A 25,663-nucleotide genomic window follows, 5' to 3' on the forward strand; every position below is an offset into this window, starting at 1 on the left:
CACTGCCGGGCTGCCAGGAGCTTGCACTGTTCACTGGCATGCAGAACTGCCTTGGCAGCCTTTGACCTGCATCCCGCTGAACTGCTTCTCACTGAACCTGCCTCTCAGTCAGTTTCAGCTTTTGCTTGCACCCCTGTCATTAATACAGTTAACTAAAGGGCTGTAACAGCGCAGTATCATCACAGGCTTTAGGAATGCCCACGTTTCCACTGCAATCTCATTTTAAAAGAGCTAAATGTAACACCCAGGAAAAAAACTCATTTCCACCCGTCAGGTCTCCCCCCACCCCCCACCCCGTAGGGCCTCCCCCTTAAGTGCTCCATCCACTCCTGAGAAACTGATTCTTCAATCCCAGGGGTTCCCCTGTTCTAGCCCAGAAGCAAACAGTGCCAGGACAGGCCTGCAGGAGAAACCTGATGTCCATTTCCCTCCCAGCAGCCCAGAGCAGAAATGCAGTACAACAGCTGTGACACGGAACAGCCCAGGCTACCGCTGGATATGAATGCAGAATGACAATTACCAAATAAAAATGTATGTGAAATGCTTTGCAAATCACAAATGTTCATAAAATATGAACATCTATTATTAAACTGTAGGCTGATGAGAAAACTAAAAGTGATGAGAAAACTAAAAATAAAATACTATAAGTGGAATTATTCTAAAATTAAAATTTTAAAGATTTTTCTTTTTTTTTTTTTTTTACTTATGTTTATGTGTGGTGCCATGTGTGTGGCGGTACCTGTTGAGTCCAGAAGAGCATGTCAGATCCCCCAAAGCTAAAATTACATGCAGTTGTTATCTGCCCAAAATGGGTGCTAGGAATTGAACTTCAGTCCTCTGGAAAAGCACCAACCACTTTTAACCACTGTGTTATGTTTCCAGCCCTTTCAAAATTTAAACATTTTAAAGTTCCAGCTATTTCAATGAAATATTTTTCTACAATATAAGCAGTGATATCACAACAGTAGTAGGAATATACACAAAAATCAAATATTTAATATGTTGGAAAAATGCAGTTCTTCAAATTAGTAATTAACATATAGTTAACAACAAGACCAGAGTCATGTCAACAGGTAAGTCTATAATGAGAACAGTGCTGCTTAAGAGTTAGCAATGTTTTTCTAAGATAGAAGAAAAAATAATGGAAATGACTCCTGAATCCATCCTTGCAATTAACTTGGTGCAGTTAATGATTTTGTTTTCCCTTCACAACTGTTAACAATTTTGGGTTTAAGTTCATGAAAACAAACTATTAATAGAGTCTTAAGCTGCCAGAACTGCATTGTAATTTTTTGCCATAAACATGTTTTAATGGTAAATACAGAATGCTGCCCACTCGAAATCCACTAAAGACTGAAATAACTGAGTTACTACACCAGGATCGTTAAGGTGAAAGGCAACAACTAGGCCATGTGCTGCCTTCCCAGGCAGGAGCAGCCCTAAAATGAAGACCTTCAGTTTGACTGTCAGGGATGCTGTTTCTTCTGCTGTTTTACTGAGAATTTGTAACAGAAGCAAAGTAAATAAAACAATATGATGACCGTCTACGTACTTTTCATAGTTTCAACAATTCATAACATAATTTTTACACTCTAATTCCGATGATTTTACTAAATTTGAGATAAAATCTATGTACAATATAATCCAATTATTTAAAATATATAGTTCAATGGCCTTCACACTGTTTAGGGTTCCGAACCACCAGTATAAATCACTGTCAGAACATTCTTATCATTCCCAACACAAACCACGTACCTACCTACCTACTACTTATGCCCTGGCAAATCTATGTTCTCTATGGATAGCCTTAACCTGGGCATTTAACACGAGCAGAGTAATATGGCGATTGCTTCTTCCACTTAGTATGGTTTTGAGGTTTATCCATGTTGTAGCATATCAGAGGTTCATTGTCTCTATTGTCAAGCAACATTTAATTGAAAGTATATACAATATTTATGCAATCACTGGTTGCTGGGCTGTTGCCAGTTTTTGACTATCATAAAAAATGCTGTTATTAAGGCTTGTACACTCACGCTTCCATATACCCAGGAGCAGAAGCACAGTGTCCGTTGCTACCCATGCTCCCTCCGAGAAGATGCTACACTTTTCCAGGTGGATGTGCCACTTTATGTCCACACTGTCAACATGCCAAGCAGGATTGCCGTTTACTGGTAAGGCACAGCAGCAGCTTCAGCCTAGCATGAGACGGGTCCATATTATTACACAGAGCAGCCTTCAGTTTGCTATGTACTTACAGCTCTACAGGGACACCTAGGGCCTTACGTACCTTAGGCAAGTTCTCTACCACTGGGATATATACCCAGTCCCTCTTTGGTGTTCTGTTTTGAGCAACATTTTACTAAGTTGCAAAGGGATGGTTTTGAACTCATTTTGTAGATAAGCTTGGCGTCAAACTTATAACAGTATTTATTGTCCACTTGGGATTTGTGTTCTCTCCCTTGTGCTAAAATTTTGTCTATTAAGAAATGCTAACAAAGTCTGGTCATCAGCTCCCTCTGGGGGGTGCAGCCTTGCCAGGCCACAGAAGATGATACAGTCAGCCTTGATGAGACTTGATAGGCTAGGGTCAGAGAGAAGGGGAGGAGGTCTTCCTCTATCAGTGGACTAGGAAAGGGGCATAGGGGGAGAAGAGGGAGGGTGGGTGGAACGAGGAAAAGATGGAGGGGGCTAAAGCCGGGATACAAAGAGGAAGGAAGAAAGGAAGGAAGGAAGGAAAAAAGGAAGGAAGGAAGGAAAAAAGGAAGGGAGAGAAAAGAAAGAAAGAGAAAAAAGAGAAAGAGAGAAAGAGAAAAAGAAAAGAAAGTGAAAGAAATAAAAGAAAAAGAAAGGGAAAAAGAAATGCTAACAAGAGTAGCATGTAAGAAGCAGATGAAAAAAACAAAACAAAACAAACAAACAAACCCATGATATCCAAGTTGCAGTGTAGCTGTAAATGTGCAATTTGAGATGGAAACAGGAATGGCTTGAGATAGAGACCAAGCTGTACTCATTTCCGCAGAAGAGTTAAAGCCCAAGATTCACACCAGCACATGGTCCAAGTCCCTTGAACTTCCTGCCTGCCTTAGTCTCCTGAGTGGCTAGAATTATGGCACTTTTGTCAGCAAAATATACTCAGTTTCTTTGTACTGCTGAATAGTATTCCACTGTATATATCTTGGTGTCCTTATCCATTATGATGTTAAGGATCACTGGAGTTTTTCCTAGAGTTGTACTGCTAGGTATGAAACAAAGAGACATGAATATAAGGCAAGGAACGTAGCACCACAGAGCAACATCCCAGAGCAAACATAGTAATGTTTATTCATTACTATGAAGCAGCTGCTACAATCATGTTTGTGCAAGACTTTTGCAGGCAAATGTACTTATTTCCATACCATATGTACCTAAGAGCAGAACAACCAGCTTATCAGATACTTAGTACCAAAAGTTTTCTATAATTGCAACAATTTACATTCTTACCAATAATGTTTAAGAGATTTTTTTCTTCCACAAACTTATTCCTAATTGGTAGTTAAGTCTTTTAACTATAGCCCTTTTGCTGGGCAAGTAGTACAATTTTCTTGTGGTTTTAATTTGCATTTCTTTAAAGACTAAAGACATTAAATATTTTTCATATACAGGCTGGTCAAATTGGATAGGTTATTTTCTCAAATTCTTATTCTTTGGCATACTTAAAATAGTGCTATTAATCTTCTTGAAAGTGACTTACAAGAGTGATAAAATACGATATGGAGCTGTTAAGCAATATGAAGGGACTAGCCTAATCTGTGGCTTTTATTTGTTTTTTCCTGCATGCATATAAATGCAGCACATGTGTGCTTGGTACTGGGGAGTCCAGAAGAGGCCCACAGAGCCTCTGGAATTAGAGTTACAGACAGCTGTTAGCTTCCACGGAGGTTCTGAGACTTGAAACCAGGTGCTGACCAGATCTGTGGCTTTCTTTTAAATTAACATATGAATAGTGCTTTTAAAACATCACTAATATACATTCGTTACAAAAAGTTTTCTTATGAAACTTTCATACATGTTTATCATGTAATGAACAGTATTTTCTGAACAAAGTTCTTAACTATAATGGTGTCCATGGATTGAAAATGAAAACACAACATACACAAATGTATAGGATGCAATGAAGGTAGTTAGTTCTAAGAGGCAAATTCACATATTAATAATTTAATGACACACATGAAAGCTCTAGAAAACAAAAACAAAAAAGAGCACAAAGGCGTCAATGAGAAAGCCGAGTGCCATGGTGCATGCCTGTAATTCCAGCGCTCAGGGAGGCAGAGGTAGGCAGATCTCTGTGAGTTTGAGGCCAACCTGCTCTACAAAGCAAATCCAGGATAGCCAAGGCTACGCAGAGAAAACCTGCCTCGAAAAAAAAAAAAGTAAATGAAAAGAAATTATCAAACTTGGGGATAAAAAAAAAAAAATCAATGTTGGAAAACAAAATATATAGAATCAGAAATGAAGACTTAGTTCTTTGAAAAAAAAAATCAACAAGATTGACAAAATCCTAGTCAAATTAACCAAAAGATGAGGGAAGATCCAAATTAATAAAATTAGGCATGAAAAGGAAAGCCTTATAATAGACATAAAAAATTTCAGAAAATCATAAATATAAATGCTAAGAAATCTATGTTCTACCAAATTAGAAAATCTAAAAGAAATATATGAATTTCTTGACTACCAAAGTTAAATCAAGATAAAACAAATAATTTAAATAGACCCATAACGTTTATGAAATAGAAATAGTAATAAAAAATTCTAAGCAAAAATCTCCATGGCCAGATGGATTCCGTACAGAATTCTACCAGACCTTCAGAGAAATGATGCTAATATTCCTCAAATTAATGAGCAAAATAGAAACGAAAGGAACATTTCCTCTTTATGAAGCCACTGATACAAATCACACAAGATTTATAGACCATTTTCCCTTATAAACACAGATGCAAAAATTCTCAATAAAACATTTGCAAACCAAATCCAAGAATACATTAAAAAGATTATCCACCATGATCAAGTAAGCTTCATTCCAGAGATGCAGGGATTATTCAACATATGTTAATCTAGAAATGAAATTTGCCACATAAACAGACTGAAAGATAAAAACCACATGATCACCTCATTAGATGCAGAAAGACCTTTGAAAAAAATCCAGCATCCCTTCATATTAAGAGTCCTGGAGAGAGAGTGGGTATTCAAGAGATAAAACTCAACAATAGAAAAGGGCAACTTTCAGAAACCCACAGCAACTTAAATGAGAGAGAACTCAAAGCATTTCCATTAAAATTCGAAACAGGACAATGATGTCCACAGTGTTCATACCTATTTAGTATAGTACTTGAAGTCTTAGCTACAGCAACAAGACAACTGATGATCAAGGGTAACATGAGAGAAAGAAGTGAAAAAAAATCTGTATTTCAGATGACATGATCTTATATGTCACCCTAAAAATTCCAAGAAGAAACTTCTACAGCTGACAAACACAGGGAAGTTACAAGATACAACATTAACACATAAAACTCAGTAGCCTTTTTTTTTTAATATAAATGACAAATGGACTAAGAAATATGAGGGAAATAATATCTTTCACAATAGCCTCAATATGTGTGTGTGTGAGTATCCTAAGTGCCAGGATTAAAGGCATGTACCACCAGGCCTGGTCAACTTGCCATTCTCAAAAAACATAATTATCACATTAAAATTAATTTCTTAATATTGAGCTGGCCATGGTGATACAAGCCTTTAATCCCAGCAATTTAGAAGGCAGAGGCAGGCAGATCTTTACAAGTTTAAGCCAGCCTAGTATACAAAGTAAGTTTCAGGACAGCCAGGGCTGTTACACAGAGAAACCCTACCTGGAAAACAAACAAAATTCTTTAATATCATCAAACCCATACCTGATAAAACAGGGTCAGATGAAAGGGGAGGAGGTCCTCCCCAATCAGTGGACTTGGAAAGGGGCAGGGAGGAGATAAAGGATGGAGGGTGGGATTGGGAGGGAATGAGGGAGCGAGATACAGAGTTAATAAAGTGTAACTAATAATAAAAATTAAAAAATATATATCATCAAGCCCAGTTACTGCTACAATTTCCAACTATGCCATAATTATTTAAACTGTAGGTTGATACTTAAGTCATGTTTTTTTAGTTGTGTGAGTGTGTATGTTTGAGGGTCTTGCTCTATCACTCTCTGCTTTCTTTTCTCATTAAACCAGGAGACTGGCTAGTAATCTGAAAACCTCAGCCATCCCTGTCTCTACCCACACAGCACTAGATTAACAGGCAGGTACACAGGTATACAATTTTATGTTTGGGCTAGGGATTCTAATTCAGATCCTCATGTTTGTACTACAAGAGCTTTTGCCATCTCCCCAGCCCCTTTTTTGTTGTTTAATTTTAATATCCCGGGGGGGGGGGGGAATCTTGCTGTCCTGTGTATGCTGGCCTTAGGCCTTGGTCTCCTCAGCTCTGAGATTACAGGTACACGCCACCATACATACTCAGCACTCCCTCTAACATATGCACTTCCCGCTTATCTTTTCTTCCCTTCTTCAATACTTATATGATAGGAAAACCAGGCTCTCTGTATTTTTTCATTCTATTTTTGCTAACTGCATCCCAGTAGCAGCTTTCAACCTATTCTTCTGTCTTCCCTGCTTTCCATGTCTTTTGTTTCCTGTAGTCAAGCAGTTGAATCTGCACTGCTCACTTGAAAAACAAAACTTTTAAAAAGAAAATGGTGCAGAGATGATCTAACTGTCACTAGCCGCAGAGAACAGCTTGGACTGCTGTGTCAGGAAGAAGCCCCACCCTGAGGGCCTCCATTCAGGAATGGCCAAGGTCTTTATTTACAGTGCAAAAAAGGTTTCAGGATGAACCAAAGTTGGGGTTTAAGAAGGAAAATTACAGCAACCACTTTTTATTAAACATGGAATGTGGAGGGGGAGGCTTAATAGTTACATATATGACTTTTGCAGTTAAATGCATACAAAGACATAATTTAGAACAGTTAAGCAAAGTTTTAAAAATACAGTTAAAAATATGAGTTGTTTATTTCTCTTGTCTCAATGAATTTCCAGCTGGGTCACTTGGGATATGCAAGCAGGGGGATAAGAAGTTCAAAATCATTCTCAGCTACATAGGAAGTTTCAAACTTCCTGGGCTGACAAAACACCTCATGCTTTATTTTTATTTCATTTTTTCTTTCTTTAAGGCATTGTATATATTTAGGCTTGTGAAGAAAGGAGTGCTAATAGGGTTAAACTCAAAGGTCATGCAAGTCTTTGTCCCTATCTATGGCTTATCAACTGTTTTAACAATCTCACTTATATGCTGCTTAGAAAAGGAATTAGTGTCTCTCTGAAGGCAAGCTTTATAGCAGTTTTGACTTTGTGAGTTGTACTGAAATTCTTGAAACTCAACCAGCAAGAAATACAAACCAATCCTTGAGGGGGGATTATTATTATTATTATTTTTTGTCATTTTACTCTGCCCTAATACATATATTATAGTATAACAGTATGGATTTTCAATGCCTACCCCAGCTCCTAAATAATGACTTGGAAACTTATTATTTTTATTAATAGCTTATGGCACTAAGCTGGGCAGATTCAGAGCTATTCTAACCTGGCAATACTGGCCAGGCCTACATTCCAACCACATGGCTTATTACCTGTCCTTCCTAGTCACATCCTGACACCTGCTTCATCTGTGTAAGAACTTCTGTAAGAAGTTGGTGACGTCTTACAACTGATTCTTTCTCAGAGTTTCTAATTCTCTGGAAGTTCTCCTATTTTCTCCTGCTTTGCTATAGGCTGTTCAGCTCTTTATTAAACCAATGAAAAGGTGATGGAGAAGATATTTACAAAACACTGAGACAAGTGATACTTCACAAAAAACTCTGAGGTCCAGCCTGTTCTCAACTCTCTGCCTTACATAAACCAGCCCTGACTAATACAAAGACAACCTTTACACAGTGCACAAGAGATCATCCCAACACTATAGCTTAATACATTTTTACAAAATAAAAACACCACATAATTGATATGCAGATAGAACACTCTTGGCACAGGAGGCTCCTTTCTGGTCAGTAGTACCTCAAAGGGCTGTCTTCATTGTCTGGATATATTTTTGCTGTTGAATTTCTATGTAAACGCATTCATACTAAAAACTCTATAAACACTGGATTTTAATCTCTGATTGATGCAATGGACACTGTAGTCTAGACACTGAGTTTTACTCACCCTTTATCTAAATTTCTGACTCATAAACAAGGCAATATGTCATTGAATTTCTCATATAAGAAGTTTAAATAATAAAAATTTTAAGAGTTGCTGGAGAGAGGGGATGGGAGGGGAAGGGATCTGAAGGTGGGACTAGGAGAGGAGGGAGGTGGCTGGGATCAGGCTTTAAAGTGATTAAATAAATAAATGAATACAAAAAGGTTGCTTCAATACCACACTGCACTAAGCTGTTATCTAGGCTGCTTCATCTGCCAAGAGAGCAGTTTCCTAGCGCAGGAAGTCCCAACCATATTCTACTTCGACTAAGTTTCCTACTTCCTATCCCATACATTCTGTTAGTCACTTAAGATACTGATTAGCCAAAGCAAAATGTAGTAATTCCTTAATTTGCTTGGAGGGAAGAAGATGATATTCCCATCTTTGACCTGTAGGAGGTCAAACAACTATACATAGTTATTCTAACTGCCAGTCAAATTCTCGCATGGAATGGGAAGGAGTGCACAAGAACCCCTAACTAAGAAGCTATACACAGTGGACGACTTCTAGTAAAGATTCAATTTTAAGGATGTTTCCACATCCTTATGTTAACCACAATGGAGAAGATGGCCTCACATGGACAGCACAAATTGGAGTGGGTAAGATAGTGGAGAATAAACCAAAAAAAAAAAGAAAAAGAAAAAAAGAGGACACAGAGTTGCTGAAAGGAATGCAAGGAATTGGTGTGGATTTGGGGGTATCAAGGTGAGAAGTGGGGAGTAGATATGATTCAATACATTGTATAAAATTCACAAAAAACAACAAAAAAGTGGTTTCATATAAAGTAAGAAGGGGAAAAAGGTTGGAGAAGAAAGTGTGCAAATATGAGACCAGTCAAAGCCATCCTGAGAATAAGTGGACATAGTAACAAACATGGATAGATCCAAAGTATTCAGAAGTAGTATGCAAAGGATTTCCCTATATGTCCAATCTGGGAGTGAAGGAAGAGAAGCATTTAGGTTAGAGGTTGTTGAGTTTTTCTAAAAACTTAAACACTTGTCAAAAGTTCTCAGATTCATGATCAGGGAATTTGCCTTCCCAGGTTTAGGGTATAGTGATCTTAGACATAAGAATTTTAAAAGAAGCTCCACTTACTCTAATGGTGCTAGACTGTAAGCTTTGGGCGGGGGGGGGGGGCTCTCAAATTTGAAGAATTTTCAAGTTTCTGCTTTATATAAGAGAATACGAGGCTGGGATGGGGGAACTATTTACGGAAAAAGTAAATGTTGAAGAAAAAGAAAGGTCATGAATGAGCTGGTTTCTCAGAGCCCTGTCGGGGTGGATACATGGTAGATGGTGAGCCATATTTGCCTAGAAAATGTGGCACCTAGTCTGTGGAATAACAGTACTCCAGAACTCCCCAAATGGCCTACTTGAAAGAGCTCATTTATCATACACTGCATTTTCCCTGCAAACATTTCAAGCTGGTGAATATGTGTAAGGGCCAACTACTAGAGAAGCTGTGGCAGGAGGACTGCTTGCTCCCGAGGGGGAGAAACTAGCCTAGACAATAATAAGATTTTTTTTTTAAACAACAAAGTAGATAGTATGATCCCATTTGCGGCACTGAAAGGTGGACCCTTCCAAGTACACATCTACCCTGATGCTGGTGCTGGCTGTGCCCCTAAGGGTACCACCTATGTTCTGGGTATACTGTGCCATGTTAGTCCTAGTATTCACAAGACTCAGATCTATATAGGTGTTTCCTAAAATTGTATCTGCATCCTTCCTTTTTTTTTTTTTTTTAAAGCAGTTTTAGGTTTATTGCAAAACTGAGATGTAGGCATAGATCTTCCGAGACCCTTCTCTTTGCAAAGAACTTCTTTTTTTTCTGGTGCATCTCAGTGTTCCATGTCCATTTTATACTTTCCCTGTCCCAATTCTGCTAGATCAGTCATTCCTCCAACGAGACAGCCCTGGTTGTTATTCCCTGAAACCATGATCTGGTTGCCAGCTCATTGCTACAAGAGTATATCCTGGCAGCTTCAAAGCAGAGCTTTGTATTCTAACCTATGTATTCTAACGTATGCATACAGACATATCTATTTAAAAACACTGTCTATAGTCATTCGCATGCACATTTACCTACATGAGTTCTTACTGTTGTGTCATACTCTGATCCATCCACCACTCTTACAAGTTTGTCCTTGCATACTTTTAATATCCCACGTCAAAAGTGCAGTACTTGGCTCCCACTGCCCACCACAGGGGAACCTCACTGTTCCACTGCTGCTCACACATAGCAGGAACAGAACTGCCAGTCTGCACTTCTCTACCACACTCATTTTTATCCTTTACCTTGGTTTATTCTCTGTTCTACTCTGCACCACTCAATAAACTTTTATTTTCTACTTTTCTCCTCTATGGCAGATTTTAACTGTTGGGTCCTCAGTTTTAAACTATTTTACACAAAATAGGTGCTTATCTTTTTTTTAAAGAGCTGAATAATGAACAATAAATGAAAAAAAAGCCTATTAATTAGGTTGAACTAGGCAGGCTTTTCCTAGCTACCACTAGTATGTTGTTTGGCTTTGAGATGCTGTGTTTGCTTCAATAAAATCATAAACCTGTTATACAATTTATTTTTTAATCAATTCATCTGACTTCTCTCTACAATTGCTACAATTAAGGCACTTAACCATATCAGTGATCATAAACTATCACCTATCCTAACCATTACCTCCATCATTTTCAATCACTACCAGCTGAAATGTCCTATACACAGCTAAACTAGTTTTAAATTTCTAGAAACATTTTTTCTTTTGTTTTGAGGACATGGGCTCTTGCTTAGGCCTGCCTGTTCTGTAGACCAGGCTGTCCTGGAACTCAGAGATCTGCCTGCTTCTACCTCCCAAGTGTGAAGACTTTAAAAAGAAAAGAAAAGTTCTAGCTCTCTAGTGACAAAAATTTTCTGCCTAATCTAGAAACAGAAAGAACATAACCACTATTTTAAGACAAACAACACAGTTAATAAACAGTTACATTTAAAAATTAAGTGGTTGATTCTAGATTAATCTGTTAAAGGAACTATGAAGAAGACAAAACCAGTGTTTGAGAAAAATGTACAAATTTGTTCTTTTCCTGAGTGTGAAACCCTGAGGTTTAAGAACAAAGACAGTACTAGGAAACATATGGAAAAGATCGGTAACAAGATGGAATCTTGGCTCAAGTGTGGTCTGACACATCTCACATACCAATGTCTCAAATAACAGACGAGCTGTTTACAATACTGCCAATGCATCCCTGAAACACTGTACACTTTTCCCAAATCTGAAACAAAAATAAATCCTGTTGGTTCCTTATAAAGTCTAAGAGAAAACAGTTTTAAAGAACCAAAAACGAACTTCCCAAGCTTGAAAGAATCTCCTTCCAAAGAACTCAACATTTACTGCCAAGAGACACAGCTAACTCTGTTTAACTATAAAAACATTAGCACAAAAATTTAGCCTTGAGTAAGTAGGCCTGCTAGCTGTAACTCTTAAGGAGGGCTAGCTAACTCAGCAAATGGGGAAAGTTTCTAAATCCACATAATAAAGTTACTGGGCAGCAGAGGCTTTTCAGTCTATCCCACTTAAAGATAAAATGCACTCTAAAATAATTTTGTGTACTGAGAAAAAAAAAAGACAAATTAGGGATATGTTTTCATAGTGCAAGGCATTAACTTCCATAGCCAAGAAATTCCTTTCTCTTTTAAAAATTATGAGCAGGCTATTTAAGTGGAAATGTTGTGCCTTTAGTCCATGAAACCAATGCAGTCTATTGCATTTTCAAGGTAAACTAGATGTAAAATGCTGTATGTTTCTAATTCTGATTCTTAGCTTCAAAAAGGGAAGCAGTGAAGTTAATACAAGTCTCTGTATCAACCCAAGGACCGGATACAATTCTGAATTCCACCTTAAACTGCTGAGACACTGGGCTACAGGTCACAGTGGACTTTAATCTGAAGAATTCTTTGGCATAAAAATGAAAATGAAAACAGTAATCAGTACATGTTGTTTCATTTAGTCTTGTTTGCCTTTCATATTAGAGGAAATTCTTGCCACACCTCAAACCAAAATTAAGGAGAAAAGAAAGAAGTTAGCCACATAAATCTGACCAAGAGCACAAACATCTTAATTTGAATCCACAAAGTTTTGTATAATGAAAAGAAGTACAAAGTTTTAATTCAGCCCAAGTGGTTTCCAAGCAGATTGTATTTACTTAAATTGCTACAGTAATTCAAAGGACAGTTCTGTCTGAACACAGAGTTACTGTGGATTTTTAAAGAAACTCCGTTAAGGATTTAGGCATTTCTGATTCAGTTAAAGGATTTGCCAATTCATCAATCTCTGAAACTAAAGCAATTTCAACAGGTATGGTGATAAAATAATTTTAAACTCTTAAAGAATGTATTCCTATTGTTATAAAAGTATATTGGATTTATTTAATATTAAAATAGACTGCAACTATCATGAAAGTACAATCTGGGAAAGCAAAATCTGGTAAAAAAAATTACATTAAGTTTTTGATTAGGCAAATTGTTCTGGTAAAAAAGATCAGTAAGACGAGTTTAAATTTCTGATTTAAAATTACTCAACAAACAACCTTTGTTTAGATTCCCTTTTAAAAATAAATTTCGAAAAAAGGGAAATATTCTAGGATTAAAGGAACAAATCTTTTTAGTTTCCTGGATCTGCTTCTCTGCTTTTAATTTTCAGTGACACAGAACTTGCTAATGCTTTCGAGCCATAAATCTAACTAGTACTGACGAACACAGTGGTTGGAAGGGGTGCATTTGTTGAAGCATCTGTACTGGGCAAATTACCGATCTAGAATGTTGTTTTCATTTGTATCATTCTCAAAGAAAAGGTATGAACATTTTATCGGGTTATTAAAGGCTACTTTTAAAGTTACTTAAGATTTAAATGTATTATGGCTAAAAACTGAGACATACTTTTTTAAGGTATTTTTTAATTATATTTTTATATTTCATATTAATTACAGTTTATTCACTTTGTATCCCAGCTGTAGCCCCATTCCTCACCCTCTTCCAATGCTACCCTTTTGTCCCTCATCTTGAGACACACTTTTTAATAACAAAATATTTTACAGAATTAAATTTAAAGTTGTCTTAGACAAAACTTGACACACACACACACACACACACAAATTATTTTTATATACTGGCTTCTATGGCATACCAATAAAACAATTACATCTGTTAAAATAGTAAAATGCTATGAAATTTTTACCTTGAACTTTCTAGAATTAACTAAATTATACCTCAGTTTTATTAATTTAGATTAGGACCTACATTGGTTTAAAATATGAGTGTTTTTATTTCAAGTAAAAGAAATGTTATGTTAAAGTTACTCTTACTGTATTATATGCAAAATTCACATTAATGGATTTCTTAAAATTTACATTGCTGCTTTGCTTTACATTTTCTTCACCTGACATTTTTCTAATAGACAATGTAATATAAGTGAGAAATATTACATATTGCTATAGAGAAATAAATACAAAAGATAGTCATCAAGTTCTCTAACTCTTTTATCTAAAGAAACCACCATGGTGAAATGCCTAGAACGCAACACAACAGAGAGAAGCGTTGCTAGCAAGATAGAACGGGTGACTTAGTCAGTCAGTCATCCCGCAGATTTGTGACTACTCAAAATGAGTGCACTGCACTTAGGCTTTGTTAAAAATTAGAGACTGGAAAATGAGATGACTGACAGCAAGCCACTCGGATGCCTTATGAGTTATATTACAGGGAACAAGGCATAAATTGTAGAATATGTTAACAAAAGTAAAAAATGCGCTTAGAAAACGGCTAAGAAGCGACTCATTGGGTAAAACGAAGTAAAATCACTAACAGGGAAAAGTATCACAGCGGAAAAAAGGAAGACTGGTAAATGCCAGGATTTTAGATGAAAATCTCCAGAGAAAGCCTTCTGAAGTGTTTACAAAAAGACCAGAAGGAGAGACCACATGAAGAAGAATCTTTTTATGTTCAGAGGTTTGTTTGAGGTTTTCATCCTAAGATAAGCTGCCATGAAGTATCAGATCATCCTTTTTTTTCTGATTTCTTCAAGTGCTGAGCAACAGATTCTAATTCACAGCATAAGGCTGCTTGTTGATGACTGCTAACGGTCTTAACTCAAGGATAAAATTCAGATGATGTGGATGCTCTTGAGCAAGTAAGTGTGAGCAAACTTTTGAGCCCTCTGTGGCCTGGACCAATGCCACAGACTAGCTTTGCTTCTCCGCTTTCAGTGCGGATTTTGGGAAAACAGCCTCATAGAAGCTAACTCTAGTGGCTGTATTGGAACTGAAACAAAGCAGGAAAAATGCTTTTAAAAGTTATTATAGCAAGTATAATACAATCCTTAAAATTTCAAGAAAAATGTCACTAGCAAGAGAGTAAAATGTGTAAGATTTTCTAAACTCATTTCTCTTAAAGTGCCAAAGTCTGGTTTAGATGTCTATAAAAGACCTCCTTGTTGCTCCCATTTAGTTACGGTTCAATTTGTAGAGTTGGTCTCTTCCTCTAAACTGTTTGCTCTTTATAGAGGAGTCCATGTCTTCATTTTTTTTCTTTATTTCTGTTTTCCTTAACTTAGCATATTGTCTCACAGATAGAAATGCTTTTTTTAATGTAACATTAAATAATCTAACTGAACTAACTACTAATATTTATAAAATGTTGCACTAAGCACAAACATACAGTATCTAGTTGACTAACAGCAGCAAGAAAATGACTACCCCAAAGCAGACTCACAGGGCGGTTCCAGCCTAAAGCAGAGCCCTTGCTTACTCTGAACATGTCCATTGGGATGAAAGCATAACTCATTCATTCCACTTCCTCTCAAGATTCTACTAGGAACACTGCAGTATGAAGGTCACAGCACAAATACACTACCTCACTATATTAGGAATTCATTACCAGAATGCAAATTCCTTAGGAATTTAGAATCTCAGATTCTGGCTCATTGAACATTTATCATTTCTAGGTACTTTACACTTCTTCCTTCTATTTTCTTAATCAGCTCTTTACTTGAAAACAGATTTCCTTACCTCATTCATACAGAATACTAACAGTTTTTCAAAGCAGAGTTCATATGTCATATGCTTCATGAATTATACAGTAAAGAAAGAAGAACTGATGCAATCACTCAGATTTGATTCACTTAAAAAAACTGTCTCATTAGCCAGCCAGTGGTGGTGCACGCCTTTAATGCCGGCACTCAGGAGGCAGAGGCAGGAAGATCTCTTGAGTCTGAGGCCAGCCTGGTCTACACAGCAAGTTTAAGGCCAGCCAGGGCTACACAAAGAAACCCTGTCTCCAAAAGCAAGCAAACAAACCCACCACCACCACAAAACAACAACAAAAATCACATATCACTGAAGAGAGCAAACATTTCGATTTGGTACTTTTTTATAGATAAGGGTAAATATAATGTACTAGTAAAGATAATTATTTAATACTTTTTTTAAAAGCAAGATCATCATCCAAAAGGAATGATGGGAAATGTTTTACACCTTGAGAAAAGAAAAACAAAACAAAACAACAACAACAAAAAACCCAGTAGTCTTGGAAAAAGGAAAAGGGGACGGATTAAGAAAATGCAGCCATGCCATATTTGAGGTTGTAGCCATATTTGAGAATGAGCCCAGTCAGCCTGGTTCTGTTTTTCCTTCTTCATATTTAGCTGTATAAGTCAGAATGAGAGTAGGGAGAAAACTGTCATTTGTCAGATGTAAAGAACTCAGAAAATTCAGGAAATGCACAAAGGAGTATTGAGAACAATGAACTGTAGCATCCCAGGCAGAGGGAACTTAGACTGTATGTAAGGAAGTATGAATTGAGGCAGTAAAAAACTAGTAACATCAGCATACATTAGACAACTCTGAACATCAGGAGCTATTTGTAGTTGGAGGTATTACCTGAAGATATGGTCAGAGTATGGGATGTTCAAAGTTCAGAAAATGACCACTGTTAATTAGCAGGCCAAAGATATCAGTACATAGAGAATTGAGACAAAATCGTGTGAGAAAAAGGAGCAAATGGAATTCTGTCAGAGAAATGACTGATGTAACTATTTTCTCAGATATACCAATGCTGAAAAACAGGGATAGCATTCTAGAGGAATAAAATATTGATTATCTCATTAATTCACAGTGATGTTAGGTTATTTGTTCATTTTCTCATAAAACTCCTGATGAGAAGGGTGGAGAGAAAAAGGTATCAGAAAAAAAAATGAAAAAGATACACGTAAATTATTTTTTCCGCAGCCAGTCATGGTGGCACATATGTTTAATCTCGGCACTCAGAAGGCAGAGACAGCCTGCTACAAAGTTGAGTCCAGGACAGCCAGGTTCTGTGACACAGAGAAAGCCTGTCTTGGGGGGAGGGGGGGCGACAACATTTTCCTAAATAATGCTCATTTCAACTAGACAACAGTTTTCAGTTTGCTGAGAACTTTTACATAAGTATCTCATGTGACTGTAACCCAGGAGGCTGAAGCAGTAAAGACCAAAAGGAGTTGGAGATCATCCTAGTAGCACAGTGAGAATCTGTCTAAAAAATAAAGTGAGAGTTTATCTTGTAGGTGACATGAGCAGCAAGACTAAGACAAGACCCAAAATAAGCAGGTAAGAAAAAAGAGGCAAGTTACAGGCTGAGAGACAGCCCATCAACAAAATCCTTACTTCCCTTGCAAGCAGGAGGAGGATCCGAGTTCTTAGTTGGTTCCATAGAACCCATGTTCTAAAAAATAAAACAAAACCAGGTGTGGTAACCACACTTGTAATCCTAACACCTGGCAGGCAGAGATGGGTAGTTCCTGTGGCTCACTGGCCAGTTCGCTACTAGCCAGCCTCCACAGTGCAAGACTTTTATCTAAAAAACTAAAAGGTAGATGATGCCTGATGCCTAAGTTGTCCTCTGGATTTCACGTGGACACACACACACAAGGCAAAGCATAATTTAAGTATAGTTACAAATTTTATTCTTTTTCAGGAGGTATCTTACTGTATGACTACTGGTCTCCAACTCTTGAGCTCAAACCTTCTGCCCCCAGAGCAGGTGGGATGACAGGCACCTGCACATGCCCAGCAACTGTGATTTTTATTTTTTTAATAAATAAAGCAAGAGGCATAATTGTCAAACGGCAAAAATGAAATTAAAGATTTCAGGCTCCTTGTTTAAATATATTCCACCCTTTTTCAAGTTTCAGCAGAAGTGTTAATTATCTCTAAATCCTTCCCCTTACAATCACTACAACATCTTTCAGCTGTATGCTTCTAATCCTCCATTAGGTTTCAGACTCCTAGGAGATAAGGATTGTGGCATTTTAATATTATAATCCAGACCTTAACTCAAAAAATTATTCAAAGCCAGGCATGGTAATGCTCCATGTGCCTGAATTATTTAAAGTACCTGAAAAGAAGAGGCAAGAGGATCTTGAGTGTAAGGTCAGGCTCACCTAAATAGCAAGCTTGAGGCTAACCTGGGCTCTATGAAACCCTGTTTCAGGAAGGAAGAATAGAAGGAAGAAAAAAGGAGGGAGGGAATGGAGAAAGGGAAGGAAGAGAGAGGAAGATAAGGAAAGGGGGGAAAGGAGAGAAAGACAGAGAGAGACCGTGAAAAGGAAGAAAACATGAAAACATTAAGAGAAACTGAAACTTTGAAGGATATAATAAATATTGTGTGTAATTGAAATTTAAGAAATTGTTCCCTCCCCATCCCCCAAGGGAGGAGCAGTCCTGTTAGGCCACAGAGGAGGGCTTTGCAGCCAGTCCTGAAGATACCTGATAAAACAGGATCAGATGAATGGGGAGGAGGTCCCCCCTATCAGTGGACTTGGAAAGGGGCACGGTGGAGATGAGGGAAGGAGGGAGGGACTGGGAGGGAATGAGGGATCGGGACAGGGCTGGGATACAGAGTTAATAAAATGTAACTGATAAAAAAAAAAAAAAGAAATTGTTCCAAGAAGAAACCTTGAAGATGTAGACAGGCTAAGGCAGGAAACAAATAAACCTGTTTTCTAAATAAGTTACCACATAAAAAAAGAATGTTCTTTTGAAGAACAACTAAAGGATTTAACAACAGAAGTAGTAGGAAGCAAGATTTTGGTTTAATGAAAGTTTAACAGTTCACATAGATAGCAAGCATCACTAACAGATGAAATGGTTGGCAAGAGTGCCCAGCACTTAGAGTGGAGGAAGTACCAAAGTGTGGTTAAAGTACCATCATTAGACAGCTACAGTCTGTATCTACAGACAACTGAGATTCTTTTAGAAGACACTGACTACATGGAGTGTTGTGCTTCACACATGTAATCTCAGCACGTGGGAGGCAGACAGAAGGATTGCCTGCAATTGAAGTGGCTTTCATAGCCATTAAGGGAAACAAAGGGAATCTGCTCTATAAAAAACAAAAGTACACAAATAAAAGATAGTGACTATTTAGCAAAAAGTCCAAAACAGCACACTTCTGACTCCTGCTCAATGCAACATGTAATTTTAAATTTCAGTGATTTAAACATTAAATTAAAAAAAAAAAAAATTTTGATTTAAGCTTTGCCCAGGCTTCCTGAATATTTTGTTATATACAAGCACCAGCATAATAAAATTTATATGTGTCAATTTCTATGAGAATTGTTCTGAGTCTTAATCACTTTTCTCTTTGCAACAGGGAAAAAAAGAACATGGGCTTTTTAAGTCCAATATATGTCCTTTTCTTCTTCTTTGGAGTTAGAGTATATTGCCAATATGAAGTTTACCAATGGGGTGAAGATTATGACCAAGAGCCAAATGAGGATTATGAGCCAGAATTCCAATTTCATCAAAATATTGAATATGGAGTTCCCTTTTATCCAAATGTTTTAGGCTGTGCTAAGGAATGCTTCTGTCCAACTAACTTTCCAACATCAATGTACTGTGATAATCGTAAACTCAAGACTATCCCAAATATTCCAATGCACATTCAGCAACTCTACCTTCAGTTCAATGACATTGAGGCTGTGACTGCAAATACATTTATTAATGCAACTCATCTTAAAGAAATTAACCTCAGCCACAACAAAATTAAATCTCAAAAGATTGATTATGGTGTGTTTGCTAAACTTTCAGATCTACAACAACTTCATCTAGAGCACAACAACTTAGAAGAATTTCCATTTCCTCTTCCAAAGTCTCTGGAAAGACTCCTTCTTGGTTATAATGAAATCTCTACACTTCAAACAAATGCCATAGATGGGCTGGTAAACTTGACTATGCTTGATCTCTGCTACAATCACCTTTCTGATTTGATGTTAAAGGAAAACAACCTTTTCAAAATGGAAAAGTTAATGCAGCTCAACCTATGTAATAACAGATTAGAATCAATGCCCCCTGCACTGCCTTCTTCACTTATGTATCTATCTTTGGAAAATAATTCAATTTCATCTATACCAGAGAATTATTTTGACAAACTTCCAAAACTTCATGCTCTAAGAATATCACACAACAAGCTGAAAGACATCCCATATAATATCTTTAATCTTTCCAATCTTATAGAACTCAACCTTGGACACAATAAATTGAAGCAAGCATTCTACATTCCAAGAAATCTGGAACATCTATACCTACAAAATAATGAAATAGAAAGTATGTAAAATTAGTACTTTTAAAGAACAAAAGAGTGGTATTTTGACTGATTAATTGATTTATGTGTGTGTGTGTGTGTGTGTGTGTGTGTGTGTGTTAACTAGGGTTCCTCTATATAGTCCTGGCTGCCCTGGAACTTGCAAAGTAGACCAGGCTTGTCCTCAAACTCATAGATATATTAATTTGCCTCTGCCTCCCTAGTGCCGAGATTAAAGGCACATGCACCAACATGCCTGAAAGAAACAATAGTGTTTTGACTCTTTATAAAGAATGAACTGTTAATAATCTATGCTTTCCATAGTGATGAAAGAGGTTGCTTTGAAGTTGGCTAAGGAGGTGGCAGATAATAGCCCGAGGAAAGGGAGTACCATTAATTTTACAGTCCTTTCTATCCAACTTTGCCACTTTGAATATTAGCAAGCAGTACTTGAGATCATCTGAAGATATACGACACTGGTTAGTAGGGTTGAATTTTTTTCCTTTTATTCTTTTTATTTTTTAAAATAAGATTGCTTCTACTAAGAAGCAATTATATAATACTTATATAATCAGTAAAGCCAATGTATTCATATTATTTTGGTGATATGAAACTCAAGAGTTTCACATTAATTAATATAAAAATAATTAAACCTAATTTTAGTTATAAGTATTGTAATAAAATTATATGTAACAAAATCCAACCTGGAAATATGACTATCATATGTAGGATTAACTTTTTGTGTTTATTTTTTAACTTTTTTGATTTTAATTTTTTTTAGGATTAATTTTTTACTTTTATTTTTTAGATATCAATGTGACAATGATGTGTCCTTCTATTGATCCACTACACCATCGCCATTTAACATACCTTCGGGTGGACCAAAATAAGCTGAAAGAACCAATAAGTTCATATATCTTCTTCTGCTTCCCTCATATCCACAGTATTTACTATGGTGAACAAAGGAGCACTAATGGTGAAACAATAGAACTGAAGACCCAAGTTTTCAGGAGCTATCAAGATGAGGAAGAAGAAGAAGATCATGATGGTCAGGACAACACTCCTGAGGGTCAAGAAATAATGGATGAGCATTTCAATACTCATTACTATGAAATGCAAGAATGGCAAGAAACTATATAGGTATATATTTATGACTTCATAAAGCCTTACTAATTACAAGTCTAAACATATACTGCTCTAAATAACATATATAGAAGCGTGTGTTAGTGTAAAGATCAGAATTGCATTTACCATGTTGGTGACAACGGCTTCATTTCATAGGCTTAGAGCTTACTAAAAAATTATCCAAACCTTAAGAAATAAAATAGAATGGTACATGGAAATAAAAAAAAAAAGCTAAGCTCAAATGGCTTTGTATATTCTTTAAATTTAGTATTATCATGTAAAAAAAAATATGTAAGGGCCAGCAAGATGGCCCAGCAGATAAAGCATTTACCACCAAGCCTAATGACTTGAGTAAGAGAGACCCAACTCCTGCAGGTTGTCATGTTTTCCTCTGGCCATACGTGTGCTGTTGTGTATTCTCCTGATGATGATGATGATGATAAATAACATAAAACCATCTGAACATGTCATTTCCAATCATGGAACATTTTCTAGGGATGGTAAAGAAGTATTCCTAACAGTGAAGATAGAGCTATCCCCCTAGACCTGAAGAGGCCATCTAAGCAACAGGAGGAAATGTTAACCTAACAGTCATCTTTCACTCAAGAAAGATCACTTTTAGTGACTTTGTCTACAGAGTTCTTTTCATACTTGTATTTCTTTTCTTTCTTTCCTTTCTTCTTTCTTTCTTTCTCTTTCTTTCTTTCTTTCTTTCTTTCTTTCTTTTCTTCTTTCTGTTTTGTTTTGTTTTTTGTTTCTTGTTTTGAGACAGGGTTTCTCTGTGTTGTCCTAGCTGTTCTGAAACTCACTCTATAGACCTGTCTGACCTTGAATTTAAGATTCACCTGCCTCTGCCTCCCGAGTGCTGGGACTAAAGATGTATACTACCACTACAGGGCTAGACTTGCATTTCTTTCTCTTTTTAAAAAAATTATTTATTTTTATTTTATGTACATTGATGTTCTGCCTGATTTTGTGTGTGTGTGTGTGTGTGTGTGTGTGTGTGTGTGTGTGTGAGATCTCCCAGAACTGGAGTTACTGACAGTTGTGAGCTGCCATGTGGGTACTGGGAATTGAAGCCAGGTCCTCTGGAAGAACAGTCAGTGTTCTTAACCATTGAGCCATCTCTCCAGCCCCCACACTTGTATTTCTATTACTGCTAAGATATGTGTTCCTGGTTCAGTGCTCAGGATGGTATTTTTGACTTTTAAAGTCACCATCCTAAAATCTAAGACATACAATTCAGTAAACTAAGTATTCTTTTCTCAGAACACGAGATAAAACAAATTATCTGAATCATGAGATTTGGCTAGGAGCAGAGTCTTGCACATGTCATGCCTGGGTTTTAAGCCTAAGGCTACTCTTTGATAGTGACCTTGGGCAGAAGACTTTTAATCTCAGCTTCCTCTCATCTGCAGAAGTGTAAGAACCATCACAGGCCTCTTCACATCACCTCTACAATCTTATAAGTCACTTTGGTTCTTTAGTCCATTCTGCAGTATGAAGTAAGCTTTATTTAGTCCATTCTGAAGTATTTAAGTAAGCTCTATGGGGAATATGTTAACTGTTGTGATGAACTCTCTTATTTACCAGGCACTGATGCTTCATAGAACTCCTGATGAAAAGAATCAAATGTAAATTTGGGTATGCCAATACAAAGAGTCCAAAAACACAAGATAAAACTTTAGACATGTTACAATTAACAGATGGGTAAACTATAATTTGGAAGTATTTATTCAAACTTCTGAGTACTGAGAAGCCTCTATTTTTTTCCTATCTTTGAATAAGTTGTTAGCATTAACAGATCACCTGCCCCCAAGTGCAAAGGTGACAATTCATAATGGACATAAACAAAACTCCATCCATTCATCTAAGCATCTACATAAAGTTATTTAACGTAGAAGGTATAGCAGTGAGAGATCAGGAAAAAGAGTACAATGAGCAACTGTGACACAAAGAGTGAAGACCAAGAGTCAACTTCTAGTGGCATGACCGAGGCATTCCTGTGACACAGGCCTTAAGGTCCAGCTGGTTCTTCTGAAATGTTTCAAAACTGGGATTATGAATGCAATTATTCATTATGAATGAAAATCTGATACTGTATTTTAAGAAATAAGCAAGATCAGACAAAATTTTCAACATCCATTATTTTAAAATTTAAAAAGAGCCATTAAAGAAATGTAAATCAAAACCACAATAAAAACATTAGCCCTTTCTCACTACAATGGCAGCAAATAACAAACACTGGTAAAGACAAAGACTGGCACCTCCACACACAGCTGACAGTAAATGATGCCACTCTTTGGAAAGCTCCAGTTAGGTATGAATCAACACTTCTGAAGTAAGAGAACTGAACAAGGCACACACCAAGGTCTGCTTAAACCATAGCAGCATTATTCAATAGTCAAAAAGAAGAAATCCCAGCAGTGGGTGTGGTAGCACAAAGCTGTGTAATCCCAGCACTTGGAAGTGGAGGGTGGATACAGGAACTACAAGAGTTCAAGGAGATTCTTCCATATACAGCAAGTTTGAGACTCCCATGGGCTAGACCCCATTTCAAAAAAGAACTGATAGCAGGGCTTCCTTTACAAGCAATAACGTTTCCTAAAATTATTGTGATAATTATATGAACATAGTAAAATGGCTGAATTTGTACAATTTAAGAAAGCAAATTGCATTAAATGGAAATTAGCTCAACCAAGTAGGTATTTAAAAACAAATCACGGAACTTACTCAAACACAAGGGATAAACAAACAAAATGGTGAAGAGGCAGGAATGATAAAGCAGGTAATCATTGTTAGGATCAATTAATGAATGATAAGGTGTACATCAGATTTTATATGAAAGAGGTTTATTAGATGGAGATAAAAAGAGAGGGAGAGAGGGAGCGGGAGACATGATAGGGGAAGGAGGGGGCGTCCTGACAGAAAAGGGAGAAGGTGAGAAGGCAAGAGAGGCCAAGAGGCAAGAAGGGACAACAGGGACAACATGGTGAGTTGGTCCCTATAAGGAACAAGGTAACCACGCCTTCCAGGTGTGGCCACCTGGCCAGCTACACAAGATGACATCATAGGTTGTGAGGAATCTAGAATAACCTAAATACTTAGAACCATGGATATCATAATTTCTGGCCTGAGCTTGGTGAAGCAGGAAAAAGTGATGCTGTGATATGGCAGGATCTGACTAGCAGAAATAGAGACATTTATAGATTAATGTAAAGAAGTGGCAATTACTTGAACAGTTTAACTTTACAGTTAAAAAGTAAAAATTCTCAATTTTGTTAAATCTAAAGATTGTTTATTTCTTTCTAAATTAACAAAAAAAAATCATTCAAACAAAAACCAGAACTACATATCTGGCAATTGAAAAAAAGAAAGAAAAAAATTGGTATTAGATACATAGGTATGAAACCTTAATTTTTCACTTCTAAGGTAGAAAACTTTGAATGATTTAAACTTTTTCACAGCTGCTCTAGCCCTCCCCTTTCCTCCTTTTTAATAAAGACAATTCTCAGCTGGGTGCAGTGGGACAGTCCTGTAATCCCAGCACTCCGGGAGGCAGAACTCTCCGAGTTCAAGTCTGCGCTACAAAGTGAATCCAGGACAGCCATCGCTACACAGGGAAACCCTCTTTCCAAAAGAAAACAAACAAACAAAACAACAACAAAGACAATTCTCATCAAGTTTCTGGAAAGCTAGAAAGGCACACAGACTTCAGCATTCAGGATTAGTAACTCTTCCTCAGCATGTGCGGCCCTGCAGCCCAAAAGTGTAGATACTATACACTGCAGAGTGATAGTGGCTTTCTCAGGCCAGAAGCCACACAGAGAGGAGCCAGCATCTTGAGGCCCTTCCAGGACTGTACTCATGTAAAAGGTTAGCATTAGACACAGATACTTTACTAAGGGTTTCATGAAAGTTTTTAAATCCAATATCCTGTGACAAACAAGAGCGATTTCACTTCTGGACAGTTCAACACACTTCCAGACAGCCCACCAGGATTTCCCTCCATTCCCCTCACAAGGCTGTTCCTCAGCACCACAATGCAGCCAAACTCCTACCTAGCAGGGAGAACAGCTTTAACTTGCTCAGCTTCTCCCTCCAAAGATACGCAAGTAAACTGTGTCACAAAAAAATCCCTCCTGCTCAAACCCCAGAAGATGTAAGATGTAGGTCTACAATCATTTATTATTATTACTTAAGAAATGCCATAGTGAGCTGGACACAGAGGTGCACAGCTGTAAACCCAGCACTCAGGGAGGCAGATGCAGGCAAAGCTCTGTGAGTTTGAGTTCTGCCTGGTCTACAAAGTGAGTCCAGGACATCCAAGGCTACATAGAGAGACTCTGTCTTGAAAACCCCAAAAACAAACCAAAGAAGAAATGCCACAGTGAACTCAAACCAATCCAAGGATTTATCAGTAAATAAAGCAAATAAAAAATGCTAAAACTTTTCCTCAGAGAAACTGAAGAGTAAAGTATTGTCTTTACTCTTTTTATAGCACAGCAGTTACCTGTATCAGATGCAGACAATGAATTGGCTTGGTAACTAAAACAAGAAAGAAAACCATGAGCATCTACTTTTACACTGGATAGTGTTTGATTATATTTTAAAAAAAGGCTAC

At 37.1% G+C, this 25,663-nt stretch overlaps 2 protein-coding genes across 2 annotated transcripts in view; one reads left to right on the top strand and one right to left on the bottom strand.

Moving 5' to 3' along the window:
* The window catches only part of Cenpp (centromere protein P), a 200,494-nt gene that overhangs the window by 114,063 nt on the left and 60,768 nt on the right, over nucleotides 1-25,663 (bottom strand). The gene's annotated exons all lie outside the window — the stretch shown is intronic.
* On the top strand, nucleotides 12,307-21,934 carry Omd (osteomodulin). Its single transcript, XM_021658222.2, has 3 exons — nucleotides 12,307-12,658; nucleotides 18,985-19,937; nucleotides 20,723-21,934. Exons 2-3 carry the CDS (start codon nucleotides 18,998-19,000, stop codon nucleotides 21,052-21,054), a joined length of 1,272 nt encoding a protein of 423 aa, XP_021513897.1. The 5' UTR covers nucleotides 12,307-12,658; nucleotides 18,985-18,997; the 3' UTR covers nucleotides 21,055-21,934.

The sequence above is a fragment of the Meriones unguiculatus genome, chromosome 19 (genome assembly GCF_030254825.1).
Source record: "Meriones unguiculatus strain TT.TT164.6M chromosome 19, Bangor_MerUng_6.1, whole genome shotgun sequence".
Lineage (NCBI taxonomy): Eukaryota > Metazoa > Chordata > Mammalia > Rodentia > Muridae > Meriones > Meriones unguiculatus.